The 25,617-nt window shown below is 39.6% G+C and overlaps 1 protein-coding gene across 3 annotated transcripts in view; it reads right to left on the reverse strand.

Moving 5' to 3' along the window:
* Positions 1 to 25,617, reverse strand: part of ncoa1 (nuclear receptor coactivator 1) — a 159,222-nt gene that overhangs the window by 24,717 nt on the left and 108,888 nt on the right. For all 3 annotated transcript variants that reach the window (XM_042094295.1, XM_042094296.1, XM_042094294.1), the window contains exons 14-15: positions 18,430 to 18,598; positions 5,246 to 5,554 (exon numbers count right to left, since the gene is read on the reverse strand). In XM_042094295.1, coding sequence (XP_041950229.1) covers positions 5,246 to 5,554; positions 18,430 to 18,598 — 478 coding nt within the window. The remainder of the gene's footprint in view (positions 1 to 5,245; positions 5,555 to 18,429; positions 18,599 to 25,617) is intronic.

The raw sequence follows: 25,617 nt of genomic DNA on the forward strand, positions 1-25,617 counted from the left end.
TACAGGGGGACTAAACAAAATAGATTCAAATAAAATCAAAAAAATGATCAGAGACCCCAACATCCATAATTTCTAAGTTGGAAACATTGAAACCATAAGACAATACTAGGTCTAATGTGTGGCCTTTCTGATGTGTCGGGGCCATAACAGATTGCACAAGATTGAAAGAGTCCACAAGGCATAAAAAGTCCTTAACCAAAGGTTTTGATGGGCAACAGATGTGAATGTTAAAATCCCCTAAAATCATGAAATTGTCAGAGCGAGAGGCCATAAAAGATAGTAAATCAGCAAATTCTTGAATGAAATTACAATTAAGCTTAATTTTTGGTGGTCGGTAAACTAATGCACAGAGGAGGGTGGCATTTATCTTTACAAGCTGTACCTCAAAAGTGGAGAACATATCAATTTGTACAATTCTACATTTAAAGTTGTTATTATAAACAGTGACCAGACCACCTCCACGACCAGTAGTTCTAGGGGAATTCATGAAGCTGCAGTGAGGAGGGCAGAGTTCACCAAGTGGAATGACGTCATTACCGCTGAGCCAAGACTCCGTTATAAACAAAAAGTCCAGGTGATGAGACGTGAAGCGGTCGTTTAAAATGAAAGTCTTGTTACAGATAGATTGTGCGTTCAATAACGCAAATTTGACGGGAGGAGGGTCTTGCGCATGCTGCAGAACTTCCTGCGGTGAACCAGCTGTGAGAACTTTTACCTTCGGATGAAGGTCTTGCGGCGGTTCAGGTGCAGTCTGACATGGTGATGCAGGACTCTACACTAACATTTTTTTTCAGGAGCACTTGTGCGTCCGATTTAAAAAAAATTAGGAGCAAAGACGAAAATTTGGGCGCACAGTCAGTCACAGCCGCATAATCTAACATTATACTGCAGCTAACAGTTAAACATGCCAGTGCACCAATTGCGAATATTAAGAATGACTGACAACATTTAGGCTACAGGAAGGATTTTAAAGATCAGTGCCTACTTTATTTTCAGTCTGTTCTATTCTCCTACATTCTGTTAATGTAAAATAATATAATACATTGGCATATTTGCATTTAGCCTGTATATCAAGTATCCTGTCAAATGTAGGCTAATTTATTTATTTGTGAATCCATCTATAGCTAATCCAAATATGCCCATGGTGACCTATCTGACTGCATACTGCCTAATACTACTACTAAAACAGTCAATTTTCTCTTCCACAAAACCCAACATAGGCTAATCAAGGATATTTATTTTTAATACTTATTACTTATATATTCGGTGTAAACAAACAAGCATGCGTGGAAGCCTGGAGTTGTCAGTAGCGTTCTACCTTTGAATAAAATGGGAGTATTACTGGAGGCCACTTTTGTGCCGGTTCGCTACAGATATTGCATATTGCAGCCAATACGTCAACTGGGCTAAAAGGCATGTTAGGTTACCTTTCCTTCTCTCACTGCATTCTCAGAATATCATCCTGTTCCTCCTATATCCAATAAATTCGGTGGATAGAAAAACAAATTTCTTCAATCTTTGCATGGCTGGCTAGTCTAACTTTCCACTTTTTCTGCGCACTCTTGGATTTGATAGAAGTCATTCGCACCAGTGCGCCTAAATATTTTTTTGCACTCGCACGGCATCATTTTTACTCGCATGTGCGAGTGAAATGGGCGCACTGTAGAGCCCTGTGATGTGACATTCTCAGCAGCTCCATCGAAGTTGTCCAAGATGTGAGAGACGGATTCTCGCTGCGTTGTTGGTCGCTGTAGATTCTCCACTGACACTGTAGGGAGCGAGTTGTTTGCGGGAGCGGACTGCTCTGGAAAACCGCGTTGATTAGGCAAGAAATCCCATGGAGATGATGGAGGGATGCTTTCGTCTGTCGCACGGATGATAGAGCGACGTGCGCCTCTGTGCAAGTAGCGTTTTCCGCCGGAGGATCCCAGCTTCCCGGCAAAGGTGGAGCACCTCGATGTTGATGGTGTCGGTGGAGGCGAACTGTCGAAGTTCAAGGGGTGTGTACTGAAAGCCCCCCATAGCCAAAACACAAACTCCGACACGGCTTGATGCATCAGCCAGTCCAAAGTGTGCAATTTAATCACCTAGCTAGCACTAAGCCTCAATCTCCGGCTGGTCAGTCAACCGACTATATGAACCCAGCGTATTCAGAATAGAAAAGGAGAGAGACACTAGCAAGCTCGAATCCAGCACAGCTTCCACTACACAAGCAGACAGCAAGTCCAAAAGCAGTGAAGGCCTTGCTGATGGCAATCGGCAGGGGAGAAAAAACAGCTGATCACCAGGCGAAAAAACAGCGCAGGTAGAGCTAGAACTCGGACTAGAGGCAGACATAAAACACAATAAAAGTGTGGAAAAACAAAATAAACAGTTTAAATAAAAAAGGCTATCTATAACTGTACAGCTAAATTAACAAATCTACAGTAATTGAAGAAAAATAATCAGGAATAAAATAGTAAAATGTAAAAAAATCCGAACAGGTCAGACAGAGCGGCTTGCAGCCAGCGTCCCAGTTGCTAAGCGACCTTTATTTAGAAGACTTTTACAGAGGGGTTTGTTGATATATTATTCCTAGCCTGACTTACACGACATTTTATGCCTAAAAACATGGCAAAAATCGATTTTTTAAGGCTATTGACAGCATATGTTTTTAATATAATTTTGAACCTGGCTGTATCCAATGCTCAGTTTTCGTGTTTTAAAATGTATGCAAATTAGCGCATATTTAATTAGAGAATGCCTAATTTGCATATGTAAACATTAAATTAGAGAAAAAATTGTATAATAAGGGACATTTCCCCGGTTTCTTACCCAAAACGGGAACATTTCAGCATTTGGTCTTTCCGTTGCTATCCCTCTGCTGACATCAAGAATTCAGGCTACACAACTGCTCCACTTACTAAACGAGGTGAAAAGCTAGGTCTAACGTGACATTGCTGACAGATTTGCCATCAAATCATGCTCTCACAACAAGCATGCCATTATCTTAAATAGGTTAACATCATAGTCTATCGCATTCAAGCAAGAAAACAATGCTTTGAAAACATCTGTTTCACTAGAAAGACAAGGGGCAACAGGACAACAGTAGCTTACAGAGACTGACAGGCCCGTTTGTAGGGCTTATGAGAATATTAAAATACAGGATATTTAGAAAACGGGAGGGTTAACATACCTGTTACCATGGCTAAAGCCATGTTTACTCTATTTATCTTCTGTGGTTGAATACATCTGGCCAAGCCTTTGCAAAGTAGGCTAGTAAGCAATGAACTAATACTGAAAACGGCAAGGGCTATAGGCAGAAAGGGTTTGTTTAATCTGCAGACTTACTAGTTTACATTCTCCAATGGAGTTAAGAGATTTAGTCCCAAGCTAACACTTTTCATTGGTTACATTTGTATAAAACTTACTGATTGACGTGAGGGTTGACCAATAATATGGACACGGAGGTTTCCGCCCGACAGCGACGCAATTCTCTTTTCATTGGCAAATTAACATTTTTGTTATTTACTTTTATAGTGACACCTGTGGTCCTCCATAATAGAAATAGACATTGTTTATGTGGCAGATCATGTTAGACATCATTTTAGCAGTAAATGCAAGTAGGCTACGACCCTGAATAATTGAGATTCACTTAAATTGAGGACAAAATGGGACAGAAACCCCAGGATCTGGTGTGCAGTGAATTACTGGCACATGATAGCATGAAACCATCAAAACTAAAATGCCATATGGAAACAAAAGCACCCCTGTCAAAGACAAACCTGTTGACCTACTTTGAAAGGTGACATCAGTAGTTGAAAACTTCACAAATGTAGTGCCAGACATCAGCATGTTCCAAACAAATAGGCCTACACGCACTTACTCACAGGTCTTACCATGTAGCTCACCGTATTCGTTGGCTTGAATGCTAAAAATTGCGACTTTATGAAAATGGGAAATTGTGGCTCCCAAAGTGCTATGTTGACATGGTTTAATTGCCAGTACAAATAAAAAATGCAAAATCGTTAAAATTAAAAAGTAAATATAGATAGGTAACACTTCACTTGACAGTATCGACATAAGAGTGACATGACACTGTCATGAACACATAACACTGTCATGACACATGAATCCTAACCCTAACTTGTTATGACAAAAACCGAATGTCACTTAATGAAGCGTTATGTCATAAACGTTTATGACTTGTTTATGACACGTTCATGAAAGTGTCATGTCACTCTTATGTCTGCTGTCATGTAAAGTGTAACCAATAGATAATGCAGAGATGCACTGCAAAAAATAAAATCTAACCAAGTGTTATTAATCTTATAATAAGGTCAACAAATCTATTTGGTATTGTTTTTAGTATGAACAGACTTACCTAGCGCTCTCTCGAAAGATCATTTTGACTTATTTTAAGGAGTCTTATCAAGACAAATTTACTTAACGCTCTGGCAGAAAAAATTGCTTGTTTTCAGGATTAGATGTCTTAAAATAACTAAAACTTCTCTTAAATTAAGTCAAATGATTTCACGAGAAAGCGCTAGGTAAGTGTCTTTATACTGAAAACAATACTAATTTTTTTTTATCTTGATATAAGATTAATAATCTTGGTTAGATTTCATTACATAAGCACTTTTTGCAGTGTGGTTACAAAGGTGTTGCTAGGATAGATATGGTGGTTGCATTTAATGTTCATTTCAAAATACCACTTATATTCACTTAAACAGGGATGCAATAATTGTCGAGGGCACTGTATAACCGTCTTTATATGAAGCAATAACATTCTTTTTGTCGCTCATTGTGTATGTAAGGTGAAGATGTATAGTGGATATGTATGACATTATGCCTTAATCAAAACCAAGCCAATCGATTGTCAGTCGGTGATGTTACTGCTGCTTCACCACGCAGGAGATTCATCCAGAGCTCAGTCAGTCGAGGCTAAAGCTCAACCAGAGCTACACGGGTAGGTAAGTGAGGAGAGGAGAGACAAATGCCAGGGACAAATGCCAAGACCATTTCTATTGATATTAACATTAATCAGAAAATACCCACACGGTCTGTACAAATGCTCTGCATATCCACACCTCAGAAATGGTGTGGATATGCAGAGCATTTGTACAGACTGTACAACCACGACTCAACCATGAATAAAACAGTTGTTAAAAACAAGCAAATAAAGAAATACAGTGTGAAAGAAACCAAAAGAAATTCCGCTGTGGAGTGGGTTCAGACAAATAAAGACCAAGAATTGATCTGTTACCTGCTGTGGTCCCTGCAGTCGCTGCTGGAGCTGGAGTCTAAGCTGGTTTGGGGGTAGGCGGAGTTGATTGGACGTGGTAGGAGTACGAGGCATTCCAGGCCTCAAAGCCATCCCCCCATGGAAAGTTCCCCGTGGTGATCCAAGGCCAAACCCATGTGCTCCACCCAAATCTGAAGGGAACTGAGGAGGACTTGAGGACTTGAGGGGGAATGGAGCGGAGTATGCTGTCAACTTTGGATCTGTGGTCACACTGGATGCTGAAGAGGGCTGGGTGGGAAGTCGCTGAAGGATTGGTTCAAGACATCCACCCTGGAAATCAAACGTCCCTTGTAAGAGGTCTTAAATCTTCAACCACTTTTTGCCACTTATTTTGACTCAGTACAACAAGTAATACACTGAAATTAAATCAATAAACAATATTTTATGCCACTATATCCCATTAACCTCCAAGTATACTGAAGTTCAGTGGTCACAATAATACTTCGACTTGGGACATACACCTTTGTTAGTATTATTTATTTTATTTATTTAAAGAGGAATGCCTCTTGAGATGTGGCATCTCATTTTCGAGAAGGTCCTCGATAGGACTGGACAAAGACAAAGGTACAAGGACAAGATACTACAGTACAGTACAGTACAACATACACATTCACTCACATACAGCCCCCTTCTCCCACCCCCAACCCAACAGCTCCCATTCCCTAATAATACGTACATATACACATATATACAACAAGCATACATCTACATATCCACATATATACATACAGAGACACATATATGCATGCGCACAGTACATACATACACATATACGAAAATATAGACACGTACGCTCACATATCTATACCAGAGCATATTGACAGATCAGACAGATCAAAGACACACAAAAAAGCATCAATGAAAACAATTACAACGGTTACTTGCTTTCAGATATGTGAACAAAGATGTCTTGAAGCGACTCAAAGATGTAATTGATCTTAAGGCCCCAGGCAGGCTATTCCAGTCAAAGGGAGCCTTGTATTTAAATGAACGCCTGCCGCTTTCTTTGGAGATATGTGGTACTGTAAATGATAGATATTCGGTGTGCCTCAAACTATAGTTTGTTTGGTAAGGTATTAAATGTTGTTGCAAGTAGAGTGGATAACTAAGATGTATGCACTTAAAAATAAGCTGGAACCAATGAAACTGTCTCCTGGCGTTGGGTGACAGAATATTCAATGAATCATACAGGATACAGTGATGCGTCCTGTATGAACATTTCAACACAAATCTGCAAATGCTATTAAAGACAACAGTCAAAGGCTTAAGACAGGTCTCAGTGGAGTTCTGATATACTACATCAGCATAGTCTATAATTGGAAATAATACACTGCAAAAACTGCTTATCTAACAAAATCTAACCAAGTGTTATTAATCTTATATCAAGATAAAAAAAAACTAGTTGGTGTTGTTTTCATTATAAAGAGACTTACCTAGCGCTTTCTTGTGAAATCATTTGACTTAATTAAAAAAAAAAATAAAGACTTATTTTAAGACATCTCATCTTGAAAACAAGCTAATTTGTCTGTCAGTGCGTTGAGCAAATTTGTCTTGATAAGACTCCTTAAAATAAGTTAAAGTCTTCTTAAATTAAGTCAAAATGATCTTTTGAGAGGGCGCTAGGTAAGTCTTTTCATACTAAAAACAATACCAAATAGATTTTTTAATCTTAATATAAGATCAATAACACTTGGTTAGAATTCATTTTTTGCAGTGTAATTGCTTCACAATTCTCAACCTGATCTGCTGTGTAAAACAATTATTGAAACGATACAGCATCCTTATATTACAATTCAACTTTCTTATAGTATGATTGATGTGGGTTTTATAGGAGAGTTGAGAATCAAGCCAAAAGCCCAAGTAATTAAATTTATCAACTCTGCCAAGAGCGGTGCCATCTAAAAAGTTAATTGACAAGTTTGTTTGTTTAACAGTAGATCTTGTTGGGAAAAGCATACAGTATGATTTCTTTTTATTCAAAAGGAGGTCATTACATTGGAACCATTTTTGAATAATATCAAAGTCTGTCTGAAGAGTATTCTGTATCTTAGAAATATTAGAGTCGGAATTATAGCTCACTGTGTCATCAGCATATAAGTGAATAGAACAGTCTGAGCAAGCTTGTGGAAGTAGCCTGGGTGTTCCCATGCTGCCTTGCGCGCGATTTGATTCACGCTGCTAAGGCAGCCTGGAGACCATGGAGCAAATTTTTGCCTGAGATAGGGGACCAATCACAGAACAAGGGGGAAAGCAAGACGATGATGAGCTATGCACAGACGCATTTGATAGACATCCGTGGCACCCAATAAACGGATCTGGGCATTTTTTTCAAATACGAGAAAATGAACGTTTGGTTCCCAGACCACGTCTCATTGAGAAGTGGTGGCGCTAGCCAGGCTATTGTGGAAGGTCATTGATAAAGACTGAAAATAGGAGAGGCCCTAACGAAGATCCTTGAGGGACACCCTTTTCCATAATGGCAAAGGAGGATAGACTACCCTGAAAAAGGACACACTGTTGACGAAAATGTAAATAAGAGCTAAACCAAAGAAGAGCTTGAGAGCCCAATAGCATGAAGTTTGTCTAAAAGCATGTAGTGATAAACAAGGTCAAAAGCTTTGGTTAAGTCTATAAAAATGGCTCCAGTAGACATATTATCATCGAGGGATGATGATACATCATTGGTGAACTTAAATAAGGCAGTTGTGGTGGAAAATTTAGGTCTGAAACCTGATTGATGTTGAGACAAAATAGAAGACGCATTAATATAATTATATAATTGATTAAATATTAGCTTTTCGAAAACTTTTGCCACGCTACTAATAATGGAAATGGGTCTATAATTGTTAAGGTCAAATGGATCACCTCCTTTATGGATTGGGGTTACTCTGGCACATTTCCATCTTAATGGGACCTCACCAGTGGTTAAAGATTGGTTAAATAAATCAGATAGTGGATATGACAATATATCAGAGGCGACCTTGATGAACTTGGTTTCCAGACCATCTAAGTCTCTACCACTGCCTGTCTTTAGTTTAGATATAGCTCTCTGTACATCGACGGGACTAATTGTTGAAAAAGAAAAAGAGGTAGGCCTATCACAAGAGTATTGATCCATATTTAAGATGTTGTTGGAATTAGGAGACTGGGTTTTGCAGATGGAAGCAAAATGCTGATTAAAAGCATTAGCTATTGCAAGTGGATCAGAAAGAGTATAATTTTTAAATCTAATTTTAGCTGGAGCACTTGGATTAGATTTGTTAAATAACTCATTAAGATTTCTCCAAAATTTCTTGGGATCGTTGTAGTTATTTGATAGAGAACTTTTAAAATACTTAGATTTAGCATTCCTTGTTTTTGTAGTACATATGTTCCTTAAGTGTTTATATGTTTCCCAATCTACAAGGTCCTTAGTCGAACGATATTTACCCCATGCCTTATCCCTTTGTTTAAATAGTGTAAGTAGTTCACCACCAATCCAGGGTAGATGTCTTTTACCCTTACTGACCTCCATGGAGCATGCTTATCAATAACTTGGAGAACCTCGGTGTGAAAATAATTCCAAGCATCCTCAACAGCGGAAATTAAGTTAAGCCTGTCCCATTTAATATTCAATAGGTCTTGAATGAAATGCTCATCATTAAAGTTTTTCAATTGTCTTACTTTAATAATTTTAGGTGGTAATCTTGGTAGTCTCATTTTCCATATGCAAGACAGAATAGAGTGGTTACTAAAACAGTCAGGAAGTACTCCAGATTCAATTATCCTATCAGGGTGGGTGACCAAGATCCAGTCTAATAGGGTTTTGGATCTATTATTAACGTGAGTAGGTTCTTTGACTAACTGAGTTAAGTTAAGGCTCTCAAGAAAATGTCTTTCATGAAGAGACGAACGGTCTAGCCAACTGCGATTAAAGTCACCAAGGATGATCATCTCTTTTGAACAGTTTAAGGAGCTAATGGTATTGGCAATACATTTTATAGACTCAGAGGGGGAGCTTGGTGGTCTGTAAATATTACCTATAGTCAAATGTTTGTTTTCATGGAGACATAATTGTATAAAAAGACATTCAAAGGACTCAGGAATTTCATTAGGTTTGACAACCTCTGAGGATAAGTGTGATAAGACTACACCACCACGACCTTTATTTCATCGTCTGAGATATTACTATTAAGCCAGGTCTCAGACAAAGTAATAACATCTGGCTTGTTGTAGACCAGCCAGGCTCTTAGAAGGTCTATTTATTTGTCAGACTCCTAATATTTAAATGAATTACATGTAAACCTTTACTCATAATCAACTAGCTGTTTTAGTAAAGTAGAGGGATAGGAGGTGGAGGGATGAGGCAGGGAGCAACATACAGACGCGCGCACACACACATGCACGCACACACACACACAAACATAACCACAGGTCCAGGTCCACAAGTCCAGGAGCATAAACTAGAGGCTATTCAGGTGTTGCCTGCCTAAATTCAATAAATGTTCAGGTGTTGCCTGCCTAAATTCAATAAATGGGAAACATAAAGTCATTGTGCTAATGATTACATTTACTTTGTAAAGCAAATAAGATATTTTACAACCATACTATAATGGAGGGGGGTCAACATAGTATTAAGTCTAAATGAAATATGCCAGCATCATCATTAATTATTGTAGGTTGACCACCATTCACATTGGCAAATTTACTTTAGGTATTTAGACTAAGGTAATATGGTCAAATAAGTTAACATAAAGCACAAAGTGATTAGGTACTGTAAGTATAGGCCTAAATGAACAAATAGCAGACAAAAGAGATTGGATTTCACTGGCTTCTCAGCCATAAAGAAAAGCTGCATTAGGCTACTCCCAAGATCATTGCAGGGCCTTCAACCTTTAGAAAATTACAATGCAATCCATAGGCCTTGGCATTGTGTTTAGGAACTCTTCGGTTTCTTTAACGCATATTAGCATAATCCTTTTGGGTTTCCCTGGCCTTAGAATCTAAGCATCTGATCTATAGCCCTATGAACTCCTTTTAATTAAATAGTTATGTCTTCGGCTAATCTTCTATGATTTGTAATGCTTTTTTAAAAGACAATCTTTTTCAAAGTCTGTAGCATTAGATAAAATCTCAAATTCAACAATGGAATTGCGTTTCTGATTAGTATTACACGACAGCACTGGCGTAACAACTATTTGTTATTTGATAAGTGAATAAATCAGAGACTGCTACCTAGCTGAGTGCTAACATTAATGTTGGTTGGTGCTGTATAATGCCAAAAGGTAGGTTCAGTCCATTAAAAAACTCACTGGATCAGCACCAGCATACTGAAATTATATAAATCAGGTTTATAGGTATGTGTGTTTGTGTGTGTGTGCTTGAGTGTGTGTGTGTGTCTCTCTCTCTTTCTCATTTTGATGTGTGTGTGTTTGTGTCTCTCTCTCTCTCTGTCTATGTGTGTGTGTGTGTGTGTGCATGCGTGAGGTGCATGTGTTATGATACTGTTGGTCTCAGTTTGCCTGTCTTTGTTTCTGTGTTGCAGGGCGGAGTCAATGCACAGGTTCTCAGTGCACAGGTGTTGCTAGTCAGCTGATCAGGGCATCCAGCTATATAAGAGGCTACCTGGCTGGATTCAAGGTTCCCTCTCTCCAGGAGAACATGCGTCGCCTTTATCTTTAGACTGCATTTTACATTTTACCCTGATTTACACTCCACTTTTATTTTCTCACCATTTCATGGATACTGACTGTAGTTCACGTTTTGCACACATTATTACTTTAATAAACATATTTTGGTAACACTTATCTACGTGTGGTCTCCTATATGTTAAATCTCCACAAACAAGCCTGGTGGTCTTAACATATTGGGGACTCGATATCCAGTTTAGCTTTGGGACCTTTTTTTTTGTGGAGTAGTTAAATACGCATTGGGTAGGTGAACGCCCCACTAAAGTGGTGTCAAATGACGCAACCAGGTTGAATTGTGTATTTGCATATTGGATTGGCTACTACGATTGGGCTTGAGTGCACCCTAGAAGATCAAACTTGTCGGGAGACTCGTGTGGATATTACTTGTTTGGTAAGAGTGGTTTGTAATTAGTTTTGTTGCGATTAAATACATGGAGAGAGGGAAACTAGTTTGGATTCACCTGGCTATCTTGAACACAACCGAAAATTGGTAAGTGCTATCTCAGCATTGTTTGCGGAGACGTTGGTTTTTTGTTTGTGTTGAAGGAGCAAAGTACCCTGCGTTAGATTTTAGACCGTTCTGCAATTTCTGACCATTTTGGGGGGGTTGGCGTGCTAAACCCTGGGCTGAGGAGACAGCCGTGGTCTGTCGTCTTGAGGGGCCTATAGCCCAGACAGTCGCTTCCAGCGGTATAGTGACTAAAAATCTCAGTCGGGGGGGGGAGTGAGAAGACGCAGGTATAGTTTATTTAGGGGTTGGATGAGTTAGGTGCGGGGAGCTCCTGATCGCTGGTTTGTTTTTGTTCCTACAGACAATGCCGGTTATGCACAACGCCAAGTGAATGGTAGGCTATGGTTGTTTAAGTTATCAGTCACTCAATGTGAGAATTCTGTGGAGTGTTTAAGATATAATAGCACGTTGGTAAACTTTAATAAATAATAATGTATATATATATATATATGAATGAATATATATTCATATTATATGTTATGTCATTGTTATCCTATGTAGGCTACACTATTTATTACCATCAAGGACATGAATGAAATTATAGAGGAAAGGAACATTTGCCAGGAACATGTTTATGCAAAGAAAGAGCTTTATTAACTCATTGAGTGCCTTTCCTTCCCGTTGAGTGCCAAAAACTTAATATTACGTTTTTAGCTTTTTTTTTTTTTTAAATTACGAAACTAGAGACTCTAACACACCTTATATGTGATTTTGGGAACTCTGTGATGAATGGAAATGAAATATATGACGATCGAAAACTCATGAAAACGCACAATCTGGACATTTTATCATAACTCGGTTGCCACTTTGGGTCGAATCAGTGACGCATGCACGTCAGGTCAAAACCAGGCCATTTTCATGGGTCTATCACTAGGTGGCAGTCTCGCCAGGTCTCGCTGATCACTTCCCGGAAAGTTTACACAAGTAAGTAACAGGCAACACTTCATATTTCATGAAAGACGTTATATCTCCATTTCTAGAAAAAAACAGCGATTTTGATGAAAACTAGCCACTGTTTAGCTTGGGATTTCTCAGGAACAGAGGCATGTAGAAATACACGGTTTGCACCCACCGAGAGCTTAAAGTCTCACCTTTTAATCGAGCCATTGTATGTGTTCATAGTTATAACACAGAATATGCTGTGGCTGTACAAAAATAATCAACAATGGTCTAGATTGCTGGCACTCTAGGACAAAGCTCCCGAAAACAGCTTGGCATTCAATGAGTTAAAACAAACACACAACTATGTACAAAGCGAGGATCTGCCCACAAAACATATGGGTAGCTCACGAGCAGCCCAAAAGCTACAACTCCATCAACTGGCTGTTTGCCGTCTGGGGGCTGTAAGTAACTGGCGGCTCTTTCTGAGGCAGGCCCGTTTTGCAGACGTCTATGGTGCGTGGCTTTGTACTTCGGAGTCGCTACGAAAGGACGGCGATCATACAATCCATTTAGACACCCAGCCAACAACGGCGTCTTCATCTGACATCAGGTCTAAGGTGGCGGACTTCAAAAGTTCCACCTCGTCCTCTGCTAGCACACTCTGTCTCGATTCCAGCAGCTGTAAAACACAATTAATAAAGACAATCAGTACTGTGTGATGCACTGCGTATGGACACGACAAATCTATCAATGCACCTGAAAAATAGTCACCAAAAAAAATCTTACCCTCTTTCTTTTCGATCGACTCAAAAAATACACTTTAATAAAGAAACTTACACTGGTTCTGCTCACTTTTTCTTTTGCAAGGCTACTAGGCTATTCTTAGCTTTGGTTTTAGGCTAGGCTACATTTTAGCTTAGCTAGCAGTCATCGAACATATTCTTACCGCGAGCTTGGGATTGTGCACCCGTCTTCTCTTCTTAGAGTTAGTCTCTCCCGCACAGTTTTTCGACTCCAGAGCAGCAAACCTGTCCTCTATGGACAGCAACCTGGAGTTTACCAAATTGCTTGAATGACTTGCAGACAGCTCCGAGCAAAGAGGAGGTCACGGCCTCATCAAGAGGCAAAGTTAGTCTGTGAAAACAAAATGTACAGTTAAGATTGGTATCTATTGGTATCTATTTCCTTATAGCCTACAGCAGAATGAAAGCATAGTCTATTCTTTAAATCTTACCATTGCTCCGGTTTGTAGCGCCTACGTGTCTCCGAGTAAACCCTGGTAGGCTACGGCTGGCTACCACGGCTCTGATTTCCAGCTGATGTCCATTCTCCTGGTGAGACAAGTAACCACTCGTCTGGCACTAGATGATCCAACGCTCACCATTCTTCCAAGCAAAAGGAAATGCTTGTTTAAAGGTCCCCTCTTCTAGAAGGAATGAGCGCCGACGAGCGCTCCAAGTAACGTGAAGTAGTAGCCTAACCAAACAGTAGGCTAGCCTTTCTGTTCTGAATTTGCCGCCGCACACTATGGCAAGCCACACACTGACTGTTGTTTATCCTATCAGCTGTTCTGGTGGAAGCGCGACGGGCGGGTCTTCCACTGCTCACTAGAGGAAGTGTCTCTCCTGCTGGTGTGGGGGCGTAACGGTTGGACTTAGTTTATTGAAGTGAGGTTCTCTCTGCTGTGGCGTATGGACTGAGAATGTTTTGGACTGTGTAAATAGTCTACTAGTACTGGGGAGCTATTTATATATATATACACCATATATATTATATATATATATATACATATATGTATATATATATATATATATATATATTCATTGTGTTGGTGTGAAGGGAAAATCTGAATCTAAACTTGAGTCTATCGACTGTTTTAAGTCAGGTTACATTATTGGAGCTTGCAGGGAACAGACATGTCATACCCAGCATCATTTCTGCCTGTTGAGCGTATTGCTGGGAGTTGTGTTATCATCTATCCACTGTTTAAGCAAGACCAAAGGCCACAGTCATGCCACCATGCACAGTGCACTCCCCCTGCTACCCTGATTTGCATTTGTATAGCTCACAGCATTTTCATTTACATGTTAAAGCCTCCCCTAGAATTAGGAGGAGGGGGGTCATGGGGGGCTGACTGCCAAGCAAGGCACACGTCAATTTCTGACAATTCATGGTAGTTTTTGGCGTTGCCTGCAAATTGCCGTGAACAGCCATTAACCTGAAATTCCACGACAATCTACATGCCTCATACTGACGAAAATTACACTTTTCATGCAGTGAGATCACTTGGACAATTGCAGATGTTAACTCAGAGGCAGGTAGAAGGGTCAACACATGACGGTCAGATTTTCCCGGTGAGGTGACCGTGGACCGTGAAAGAACAGTAACATTCCTTGGGTCACACAACTTGTTGTTCGTCATGAGGTGAAAACTCTTTTTTCAATTTTAGATAACTGGTTAATAACAGTATTTATTGTTCCAATGAACCTTTCTTGATGGATATTATTTTCCACCCTGAACATGGGCAAAATGCCCCATTGACATCAATATGTTTTATATAGAGTCACCACACTGCCACCTGTGGTTGTATAGAGTAACCTGTGGTAGCTCTATACAAAACATATTGATGTCAATGGTGCATTTTGCCCATGTTCAGGGTGGAAAGTGAAAAAGAAAGATTTGCATAAGGCAAGTCAAATTGGTGTTTTTAAAAAGAAAAGATCATGGAGAATACATTTTTTTTTTTTTTTTAAATCTTTGTATATTCCCACAAGGTGTTTAGGTGCTCTGAAAATGAGAACCAAAATGATTTTTTAGACTTGTAAGGTCTGCTGTTCAGACCCTGAAGGAATTTATTTTCTGTTCATTGTTTTTTGTGAGAGTGTTTCTACTTATCTCAGTAAGGAAAATAAATCAAGAGCCTATGTTAAGTACAAATATGTCTTCTGAAGGCTTAAACAGAGCCCAGCCAAAAACTCCAATAAAATTTGTATCAACTTTGAGGGACAGCTATGACCATGCAGGATTATCCAGACCAAACGTGACGATTTTGCTACATACTATTCCTATTTATGTGCCAGCATGCAAAATTTGAGCCTCCTACATGGTTTAGTTCTTGCGCTGTGGGCTTGTGAACTTTGACAAAAAAAAGAGACTGAACAAAATCGACACCCCCCTCCCCCTGTAAAACTGGCTGTATCTTGGGAAGTATTGATCTTACATGAGAGTAATTTTACAGTGTGTCTCCTGGGTAACATAGGTACACCTGGTAATTTTTTCAGATTTTTTTGAGACCTAAGTGCGTGGGCCCTGGTTGAATTGACATGGAATGACCCTCCTATTTATGTTGCCAAATTAGCAAAGGCCAACTGTCAACTTGCTGTCAATTGTAGTCATGAACGCCTACGAGAGGCAGGCAAATTTCCAAAATTAAAACAAGAAACAAATGCAACAAAGAAACAAAAAGTGGACATCGGAGGAGCTTCCTGAGATGGTGACGTCTTCGTCAAACGAAGAATATCAAGTCTGACGCAGAGCTGGCCATATTTCTCCACAACAGGTAGCCTAGGCTAAACTTCATCTGTATCACTAACTTCAGCTAAATATGTTACGTTGGTTAGAGAGGTATTTTTTGTTTTCACTGTTTCCATAATGTGTAGCTGGGTCATGGTTGGAGAAACGTTAAAGCAGCTGCAGGTCAACGTTAGCTAAGTCTTCATTACTGTACATCTGGCAACCCAGAAGAGGCTCGTGTCTGGTAGTCTTGAGAACGTTCACCTGTGTTTTGATTTTGGCCTACAGAACGTTCGGTAACAATCCTAAAAATCGCTCCTTTAAATGTGTGTGTGTGTGTGTGTGAATCAATTGTAAAGGCAATATATATTTTTACAAAGAATGTTATTAACTGTGCTTCTATAATGCTCTAACCAGGCAGGAGTGCCTGCGGGAATGAATGTTAAGGTATGCACACCCATCTACCCCCCACCCCCCGTGGGCAGCGAAACATTTGTTGTACATTGTTTATACAGCCCTATAAAGTTACCTTTAGTGTTGTTATAGTTTACAGTTTTTATGACTAAACAGCGTGTGAGCTTTAACATCAGTGAACATTCATTCAGTAATCCAGCTCTAATGCTAACATTTTGACAAGCAGACCAATTTTGCCTACCTTGTTCTTGCCCATCTGAAATAACTCCTCTATCTTTGCTGCCTCCATCCTTTCTGTTTTCGTCAGGGGCAGAGCCAGTGGGGCCAAAATCTTAGTCTATGATTGACCATTAACATGGTCGAAGGTGGGACCTTTCTTGCTGCACTTTCCTGAAAAAAACGCTCAAGAGCACCTGACTTGCGATGGACTGTTCAAGAGCACAATGTTGCTCAAAATGTTAAATACCAGGAGAGTCACCAGTGTACAATACCAATCATTTATTATTTTAGAGAGTGGGCAGCTTCAGATACCTTGGGGTAAACATCTCTGAGGAACTTTCATGAACATCACATATCTCAAACCAAGAGAAAAAGGTAAGACAGCGCCTGTATCCCCTCAGAAGGCTGAAGAATTTTAGAATATCCACAGAGCTGCAGAAGCCCTTGTACTATGCCACAATATAGTCTGCTATTTCTGGGAACATAACAACTTGGTACAGAAATAACAACTCTCAGGATAAAATGGGCAGCTGACCAATTACAAGCCGACTAGAGAGATGTTCATATCCCATAACAACTGGCAAGAGTGGAGATACTGACGGTGAAACTTATTATGATCAATTTTGAGCACAGTGAGTTAAACTGTATTGCCAGTCATTCGTAACATAAAACTGGTAAAAATCGACATAATGTCCCAAAGTTTCTAGTCATTGTGTGTGCTTATTATAGTTGCTAAAACTAGCATGTTAGCTCATGTCAACTCTAGATTAACTCACATTATTATGGCAATAAAAGACAAATTCAAGACAAAAAAATCAACTGCCTTTAGCTGCCTTTGGTTTTTTCGAACTGAAACATGACAGAAAGCAAGCAAGTGTGAACATAACCCAGTGTGAACCAAGTGTGAACATAAATGTGAACACCATTGTTTAACTAGTGTCGGGGATTTTCCTGTATTACGGGCCAAAGGGCACGATGTAACTTACTTTGAACTAGGCTAGCACCTCAATATTAAGTTATCTACTCAGTCATTTGTGGGGTTTTTTTTTTCCGTTAAGATAAAATTCTTCCTTAAGTTATGGTGTAATAAAGACAATTGTTTCCCCCCCATTTTTGCTGGCCTAGCATATATTTGGCAAACTCAGCTGGCAAAAGGCTATACTGTACAACCATAAATAAATCCTGTCATATATAGGCTACCTTCAGCCAAACGTTTATGACTTTCTTAGGCTACAAACCGAATGTTCTATCATTATATTTATAACACTGTATCATTCACTTTTTCATTTCATAATTTCTTTCATTCTTAACAAAAACAAAACTCTGGTAGCCTTCGTGTTGCTTAGGTGTTGCTAAGCCAAATCTTGGTGTTGCTATAGCAACAGCAAGGAACACATTTGCCACATTTAAGAGGAGGTAATTGTTTCCACACCACGGCACGAAGCTGTTCACCAGTTCTCTATACTCTGTCTCTGTGGATTGATGGTTTCAATGGGCATTAGCCATTATTCCACTGGCATGGTGGTTTCAGATATAAAATTGTTACAGGCTAGAAACAAATCAATTCATGATCATATAAAGAACAATTCAGGCATTCCCAAAGAGGTTACGTATGAGGAAGGATTAGTTTAAAAAGCCTTTATTATAATGGCTACATTGATTAAAAAGCCAACATGTTTTGACCAACAACTTGGTCTTCTTCAGGGCTTTTCATTCAACATGTATTAAACATTGTATTGTATTCAACATGGAGAAACATGTTGGTTTTTTAGCCAAAGTAGCCATTATAATGAAGTTAAATTATCCAACATTCTGTTCATTTTTCTTAGGGGTATAAACACTTGAAGTTAGAGTTTAACACCTCCACAAAAATATAAGAAATCTTTTCAAACACAAAAGTTTCCGGTACCATTTTCCTGTATTGTACTGGTCCTCACCTGAACCAGCTTGTCAATGCCAAGTGCGCGGTCTAACTCTGCAAGTTCACTCTCATCTGTGCCACTCAAGACAGATACCAGCTGCTCCAGCAAGGCCTTCTCATCATTGCGGCCCTCTGGGGTTGTGGGAGGGCAGAGCATCTCATCCATTGGGCAAGGAACACACTGCCTATATTACCAAGGAAAAATTGACAGTAAGATATTTTTATTTTCATATCAAGCACGAGATAGTAATAATAGTAGTGATAGTAATAGAGATGGCCATTGTCATGGGGGTGTCAGAACCACCCCAACACAAGTTTGGTCTATCTCAATGTTGATCTTAAAATTAATTTTAATATAAAAAATAAAAGTTTTTTTAGAAAACACCCATCACATCCTAGCCTGCTTTTGTTTTAGGACCCTCTCCTTCCAATTTACTGACAGAACGATGCAAAGCCGCTACTGACCATTTAGGAAGCCTTAGTAGAATAATTTTGGTGCCACCACCATAAAAAAAATTTGAAAATTACAAATATGACTCTTAGCACATCATGTAATGTCCATGTAATTTCAGTCAAACTAGGATTTTTTTCCCACTACACCATATCAAAATGGGCTTTTCCCCATTTTTTACATTTAAGTATACACTCTGACAGGAAACATGTTAGTTTTGTACTCCTCAAACCCATGTTTAAACATATCTACACCCATATTGTTCTGTTTATATTTATAAATGTACATACTGTAATTACATTTATTCATAGCCATATTCTGCTGCTCTTTGTACTATCCCGCACATACAGTTATTTTTACTACTCTTATAATGTCACTGCTACTACACTGCAATGGTACTGTTTGTGCGATAGGCTACACTAAAGACTCCACCATTTTAACAAACAGTATACAAACTATACAAGACTATACACATATTTACAAATAAGAACAGTGAATTAATGTGTGCGATTTTAATAAACAGTATACAAACTATACAACACTGAAGTGCAAAAGAAAGTGCAAAACAACATTTTCAAAATGTGCAAAGGTAATCACAGTTACTGCTTATGGCAGAGCTGACAGCATCGCTATAGGCATTCTCCTTGGTTTTAAAAAGGCCCTTCGATATTGCACTCTTTAACTCTTTTAAGTGCGGACCATTTATGCTTTCATGCAGGCTGTCAGACTGTTGCCCTGCAGCCTGTTCTGCAAGTCTGTCTTCATCTATACACGGAGAGTGAATGAAGTTTAGATTATTTTATACTTTTGTGTAAGATTTACAATTTTGAATTAAAATGTTTGGCGAACGATGATAGATAGCGCTACCTGTAAATCTATGTAGCCTATGACTATCTAAAAAACATTGTTTTGATTTAACTCAATGAAATTAACGAGCTCTTCTTAATAGTTTATATTGTTGGTTGGCTTAATAGCCTAATGTTGCCAAAGAAAAGTCGTTGTCCTAATGGGTCTCAATATGTCGCTTTCAAGCTACCAGTCGCTTGGGCTACTACATTTAAATACAATTGTTGCCGCGAGGTAGTAAGTAAGTAAATCATGCATAATTAAAAAATAACTCAATTTAGGCTAACCTAGGCCTACTTGGCTACACAATAAGGTTTCCATTACAGCAGCGCACGTTCAATGACTGAAAGCGACTGCCTGTCTCGCAATAAACACAGCGGGTGGAAATTCCAACACTCTTTCAACTACATGAAACTTACTCTTTTGATCCCGTGAGGGAAATTTGGTCTCTGCATTTATCCCAATCTGTGAATTAGTGAAACACACTCAGCACACAGTGAACACACAGTGAGGTCAAGCACACACTAATCCTGACGCAGTGAGCTGCCTGCTACAGCGGCACTCGGGGAGCAGTGAGGGATTAGGTGCCTTGCTCAAGGGCACTTCAGCCGTGGATGTGGGCATAGGAGAGCAGTGTTCAACCACTTCCCTCACCCACATTTTTCCTACTGGACGGGGATCGAACCGGCAGTCCTTCGGTTACAAGCCCGAACCCCTAACCAGTAGGCCCCCAGACTTCAGTGTCTATCAGTCCCAACATTTAGCAATATAATCAAACAGCCCAAATAAATAGTAGACTGTTGTAGGCCTATAGTAGCAAATATCGTAGCAAATAGCCTATGGTGATGTCACGCCCGGCTTTGCCGTGCTGGGTGTGCTCACTACCCCATTTGAGATAATGTTTGGCGGTCTCTCTCCCCCCAGTCTGAAGGGGGAGCTGTCTGTTCAGGCCATCAAGTCTAGACAGCAGTTTATTGGCGGGACTGTTCAAAAACCATCTCCTGCCAGTAGTTCAGGCTCTGCCATGCTCTGCCATGCACAGCTCTGTTTGACTGGGCTTACCTCTGGCCTCCATGCGGGCGGCAGCCTCATCCTTTTTGCCTTTTTGCATTACACATAGTCTACACTTTACTGATCTGCACTACACTTTTGATTAGCTTTCTCTTGCTTCTCATTTACTGACTTGATACACTTGTTTATGTTAATTATGTTTTCATGGTATAAGTTAATGTTTTAATAAATTATTTTGGATTTAACTTAACAAACGGTGTGGTCTCCCCTATGTCATTGCTACTGTGAGCCAGGTGGCCATGACAGTGATGACACAGCTTTTAAAATATATAAAATATATTAGGGTGATGATCTGTATCTCCGTTCACCAAAAGCTATGGTTTTGGTAACCCATTCGCACAATAAATAATTTCTGAAAGGTTCTCTCCATTGTTAACGTGCAACATTTCTTCATGTGGGGTAGTGTCAAGCAGTGAAGTGATAGCCTATTGCAGGTAGGTAATGTTCAGACAGAAGACGGGCACTGCTTTCTCTGTTGGTATTTCTGTCCCTCCGAAAACTGTGTTAAAATGGTGTTTTTAGCAGTCAAAATGTATTTATTTTTCCTGGGGAGAAACCCCCGGACTCCCGCTCACATCATCCACAACCCCTCTCAGAAAATAATTCCAAAGTCCCTGTCGTGACCTCATGAGCTAAACCATTAATGAAAGCAAAACAAACATAAACAAAACAGCCAGATGCCTCTTCATAAAATAACAAACAATAAGTTTTATCGTGAGACTGCGCGTCGTTTGGAGCAGCGTATCGGTAGGCTATATTAAAAACAGAAGATTTTCAGTTTGCTTCGGGATTTAGGCCCAATTTACTTTTGGATTGTTTGATTATAGTGCTAAATGTTGGGACTGTCGCAGGAGACGTACTGTAGGCCTATCAGCCATCGAAATGAAAGCTTATCAGGAAGTAATATTGTGGAAACAACTGAAAAAACGTTGGGTAGGCTAAATATATGGTCATACTGTAGCAAACTGGCGCGCCTTGATTTTTACTTTTAACATGGTTAGAGACATGGTTAGAACAAGCAAACAGTGCTACTACTCTCATCGAATCAGCTCCCCCAATTTCAGTTATTTGAGTGCTACCAGAGCTAATAAAAGAGGTGGGGGGATAGCCACAATTTTCAAGAGGTCTTTTCAGTGCAATCAGTCATCATTCGGTGACTTTACTTCATTAGAATATCTGTGTACATGCATTAAGTCTTCTCCTCAGATTTTATTAGTGACTATTTACAGGCCTCCAAAACATTCAGCTAGTCTTTCTTGAAGAGTTAGGTGAATTACTATCAGTCATTTGCATAGAGTTTGACAGTCTTATTATATCAGGGGATCTAAACTTGCATGTGGAAAATTTCTGAAAGGCCAAGGTTATGCCAAGGAATTAATTGCACTAATCGATACTTTCTCCCTAACACAGCATGTACAGGTGCCAACACACTCTCTCGGCCATACCCTCGACCTTGTTATCACAAAGGGTCTGGATTTACAAGCATAATTATCAACTGGCTCAAATCATATCTACAAGAAAGGAGTTTCTTTGTTGCCATTGGAAACTGTACCTCAACACCAACGTCCCTGACCTGTGGTGTTCCCCAGAGGTCGATCTTGGGGCCACTATTATTCAACCTCTATATGCTCCCACTTGGACAAATCATCCAAAATATTTGATTTCATATCATAGCTATGCAAATGACACACAAATTTACTTATCACCCGGAGAGAAGAAATACTCTTCTGATTGGCTGGCGGGGTGGCTTTTAATTCTGAATAACGGGACACCTATGAAGTAGATCTGGTAAAAAAAAGTTTAATCGCCGTTCCATATCAATGCTTATGAATGGTAACTATAACAACGATAGTAGGACGACGGTTGAGCCTGGAGGCAGGCTTCACAACAATGGAATCAACTGTAAACAAGCTAACTGTCCATGCTATCGCTGTTATAGGGCCAACGAAAGTTGTACAACAAGCTGAACTAGTGAGCTTATTTTTAAACAGAACCACGTGTTTCCTTTGCTTTACAATGGCAACCGGGTGATAAGCGGGATAACGGCCTTCGAGGTGTGTCCAGTTATACAGAATTAATGGACTCGGGCGGAGGCAACTCCCCACAGCTGCGCGTCGGGGAGTTCTATGCCCCTCGCCCTCGTCCATTAATTCCGAATAACAGGACACCTCGGCGGCCGTTATCCCTTACTTAGCTATGTCACCAAATGACTATGGTCCCCTTGAATCTCTGTCAGTGTATACATGGATTTCTATGGAACGTCACGAAAACATGTGTGCACAACCAAGAGGCAGAAAGCACCATAGAACAGCATAGAGCAATGCAAAAGAGCAAAAGAATAAAATGAGTTTTTGTGCTGAAAACGGCACCAATTCGAAATCACGATGGTTAGAGAATGTTAAATATGTTCAATATACCTAACGAAATGCATGTCTTTGCCAAAAATGACAAAATACGATGTTATATTAATAATCCAAATGAACATCAAACTTTGTTTGAAAATATCAAAATATAGTCTGAAATGAGATGTTATCATTGAGACAACAGGGGTATACAAAAAAATCCGATTGTAGCTTACAGCAGCCGACTATTTAGGTTAAGTTTATAACGTTGTGGACGGCCACCAAGCGTCTTCTGCCTCACGGCTGCGCGCGCATCTAGTTTTGTTGGTAAACGGGAAACCCGTGTATAGAACAAATCAACACCTGGATATCTCAACATTTTCTTCAGCTGAACAAACAAAAAACTTAAGTAATTATATTTGGTAAAAAGGAGGAAAGACTTACTGTAGGGTTGCCACTCCTTGACACAAAAGGGTTGAAAGCAATAAAAAAAACTCATGGATACTGTTAAAAATCTTGGTGTATTAATTGACAGTGATCAGATATGGGTACTTGTGACTTGGTGACTTGGACTCGAGTCGACTCGAGCCGCTATATTTATGACTCGTGACTTGACCAAAATTAAATTCTTGAGACTTGACTCAGACTTGGAAGTTAAAGACTCGGAACTTGACTTGAGACACAATGACTTGAGTGTTATTCACGTCATGTTTTCAGTTTGAATATAAAATATATAAATTATTGAAAAAAATAAAGTTGATTACCCAGCTGGAGCGTAATAGCGTTGTCATGACTGGAGCACGACACTATCATCTGTCATGCCCTCTCGTACCTTACGTACACCACGCCCACTTAGATCAAATATCACATCAACATGTCAGCCGGAGGGGTACCTAGGGTCATCGCTTTCGGCTTCAAGAATTACTCACAAGATGGCAAAAGACGAACAGTGCAAAGCAATACAGAGGTACGAGTTGGCAGCACACCTTTTGATGATAATGCTAGCCGCCAGCCTGGTCAAAGTTAACTTTGCTAACGTAGCCTATTAGCTTAGCCGACCCTATGACCAACCCCTTACTAAATTGACTACATTTGTTGCACACTTGAAACAAAATGACTTCAAAAGTATGTTGACGGTGGTTACATTTATTTCCATTCCAATAACTTTACACATTACATTTCCGTTTGCCCTTGTAGGCTATGCTGCTTTTCTTTGTCTTATTTCCTACTGTTTAGTTTTTTTACTCAAACTTGAACTGCTCCATTTCTTATCCTGGACTGCCACCTACTGGATAGAAAAGGCAACAACCTAGTAATTATGTGAATAAAAATCTACAACATGTTCGAATGGCCATAAAAAGGATAAATCAGGGGGGGTATATCACATTTTACCTTGGTGTTAGGATAGCCTACTCTGCACATGTCATTGACAGTGAGTGAGTGGTAACTTCAGTCATTTGCATTTATCATGCTAAAAATCTGACACCAGGCACTACCTTATGCCTGAGCCTGGGGAAAGGGAAAATTATAATAAAAGAGATAGTGTTAATTTCGTCAGACGAGACGAGAGGAAAAATGTTCGTCAACAACCTTTTTTTCCATGACTAAGACGAGACGATGACGAGACTGCACTAATGTCCTGAAACACTGACTAAGACTATCTTAAGATGCATTATTGTTGACGAAAAAAGACAAGACTAAAATGTTTTGCATGAAATAAAAACTAAGATAAAATTTCTCTTCCATTTTCGTCTACAAAATGAGAAGACAGAATAGCTGTTACCTTTCCAAATGAGTTCATGGTTCATGCGCAGCAGCTTTCCTGTAGGCTAGTCTACGTGCTGTTGCTGCAACCCTGTGGCTGCAGCAGGAAACTACATGGAACAAGAACACCGGAGATTTCTGCCAGAGTTAGGCTTTATGCCACAATGCTACATACCCAGAAGTTGAAGCTTCTCTCATACATATACAAATTAACATCCCCCAGAATGTCCATACGAAAATTTTCAGCAAGTAATGTCAACCATTTAACAAGTTACACTGATGATGCAAAGTTTGCTAGCAAGTAAGCTAATATGGAAAGTTCGCTAGCAAGTTAGCTAAGATTGAGAGTTTGTGTTGCAAAACATTCATACTTGGGTCCAAGACAGTGTTTCTCAAACTTTTTCAGATGAAAGACCACTTAACTAATCAATAAAAAAGAAACGCACGGACCACCTAGCTAAAAAAAAAAAAAATAGACCTAGCAGTATATTAGCCTACACAATACTCACTGAACCACCTTGCTTATTGTCTCTGCACTTTGTTTAATTGTGTCAGAGGATTCATATGATTTAAACTGGCCTATCTGACATAGACAGTGCTGTAGAACAGTTTGAATTTACATACAAGTTGGTTCAATATTGCAAACAACTCATCTATATTATATTTTACCACGTCTGCTCGTGGACCACTTGGGATAGCTTGCGGACCACCAGTGGTCCCCGGACCACAC

The sequence above is a fragment of the Alosa sapidissima genome, chromosome 6 (genome assembly GCF_018492685.1).
Source record: "Alosa sapidissima isolate fAloSap1 chromosome 6, fAloSap1.pri, whole genome shotgun sequence".
Classification (NCBI taxonomy): domain Eukaryota; kingdom Metazoa; phylum Chordata; class Actinopteri; order Clupeiformes; family Clupeidae; genus Alosa; species Alosa sapidissima.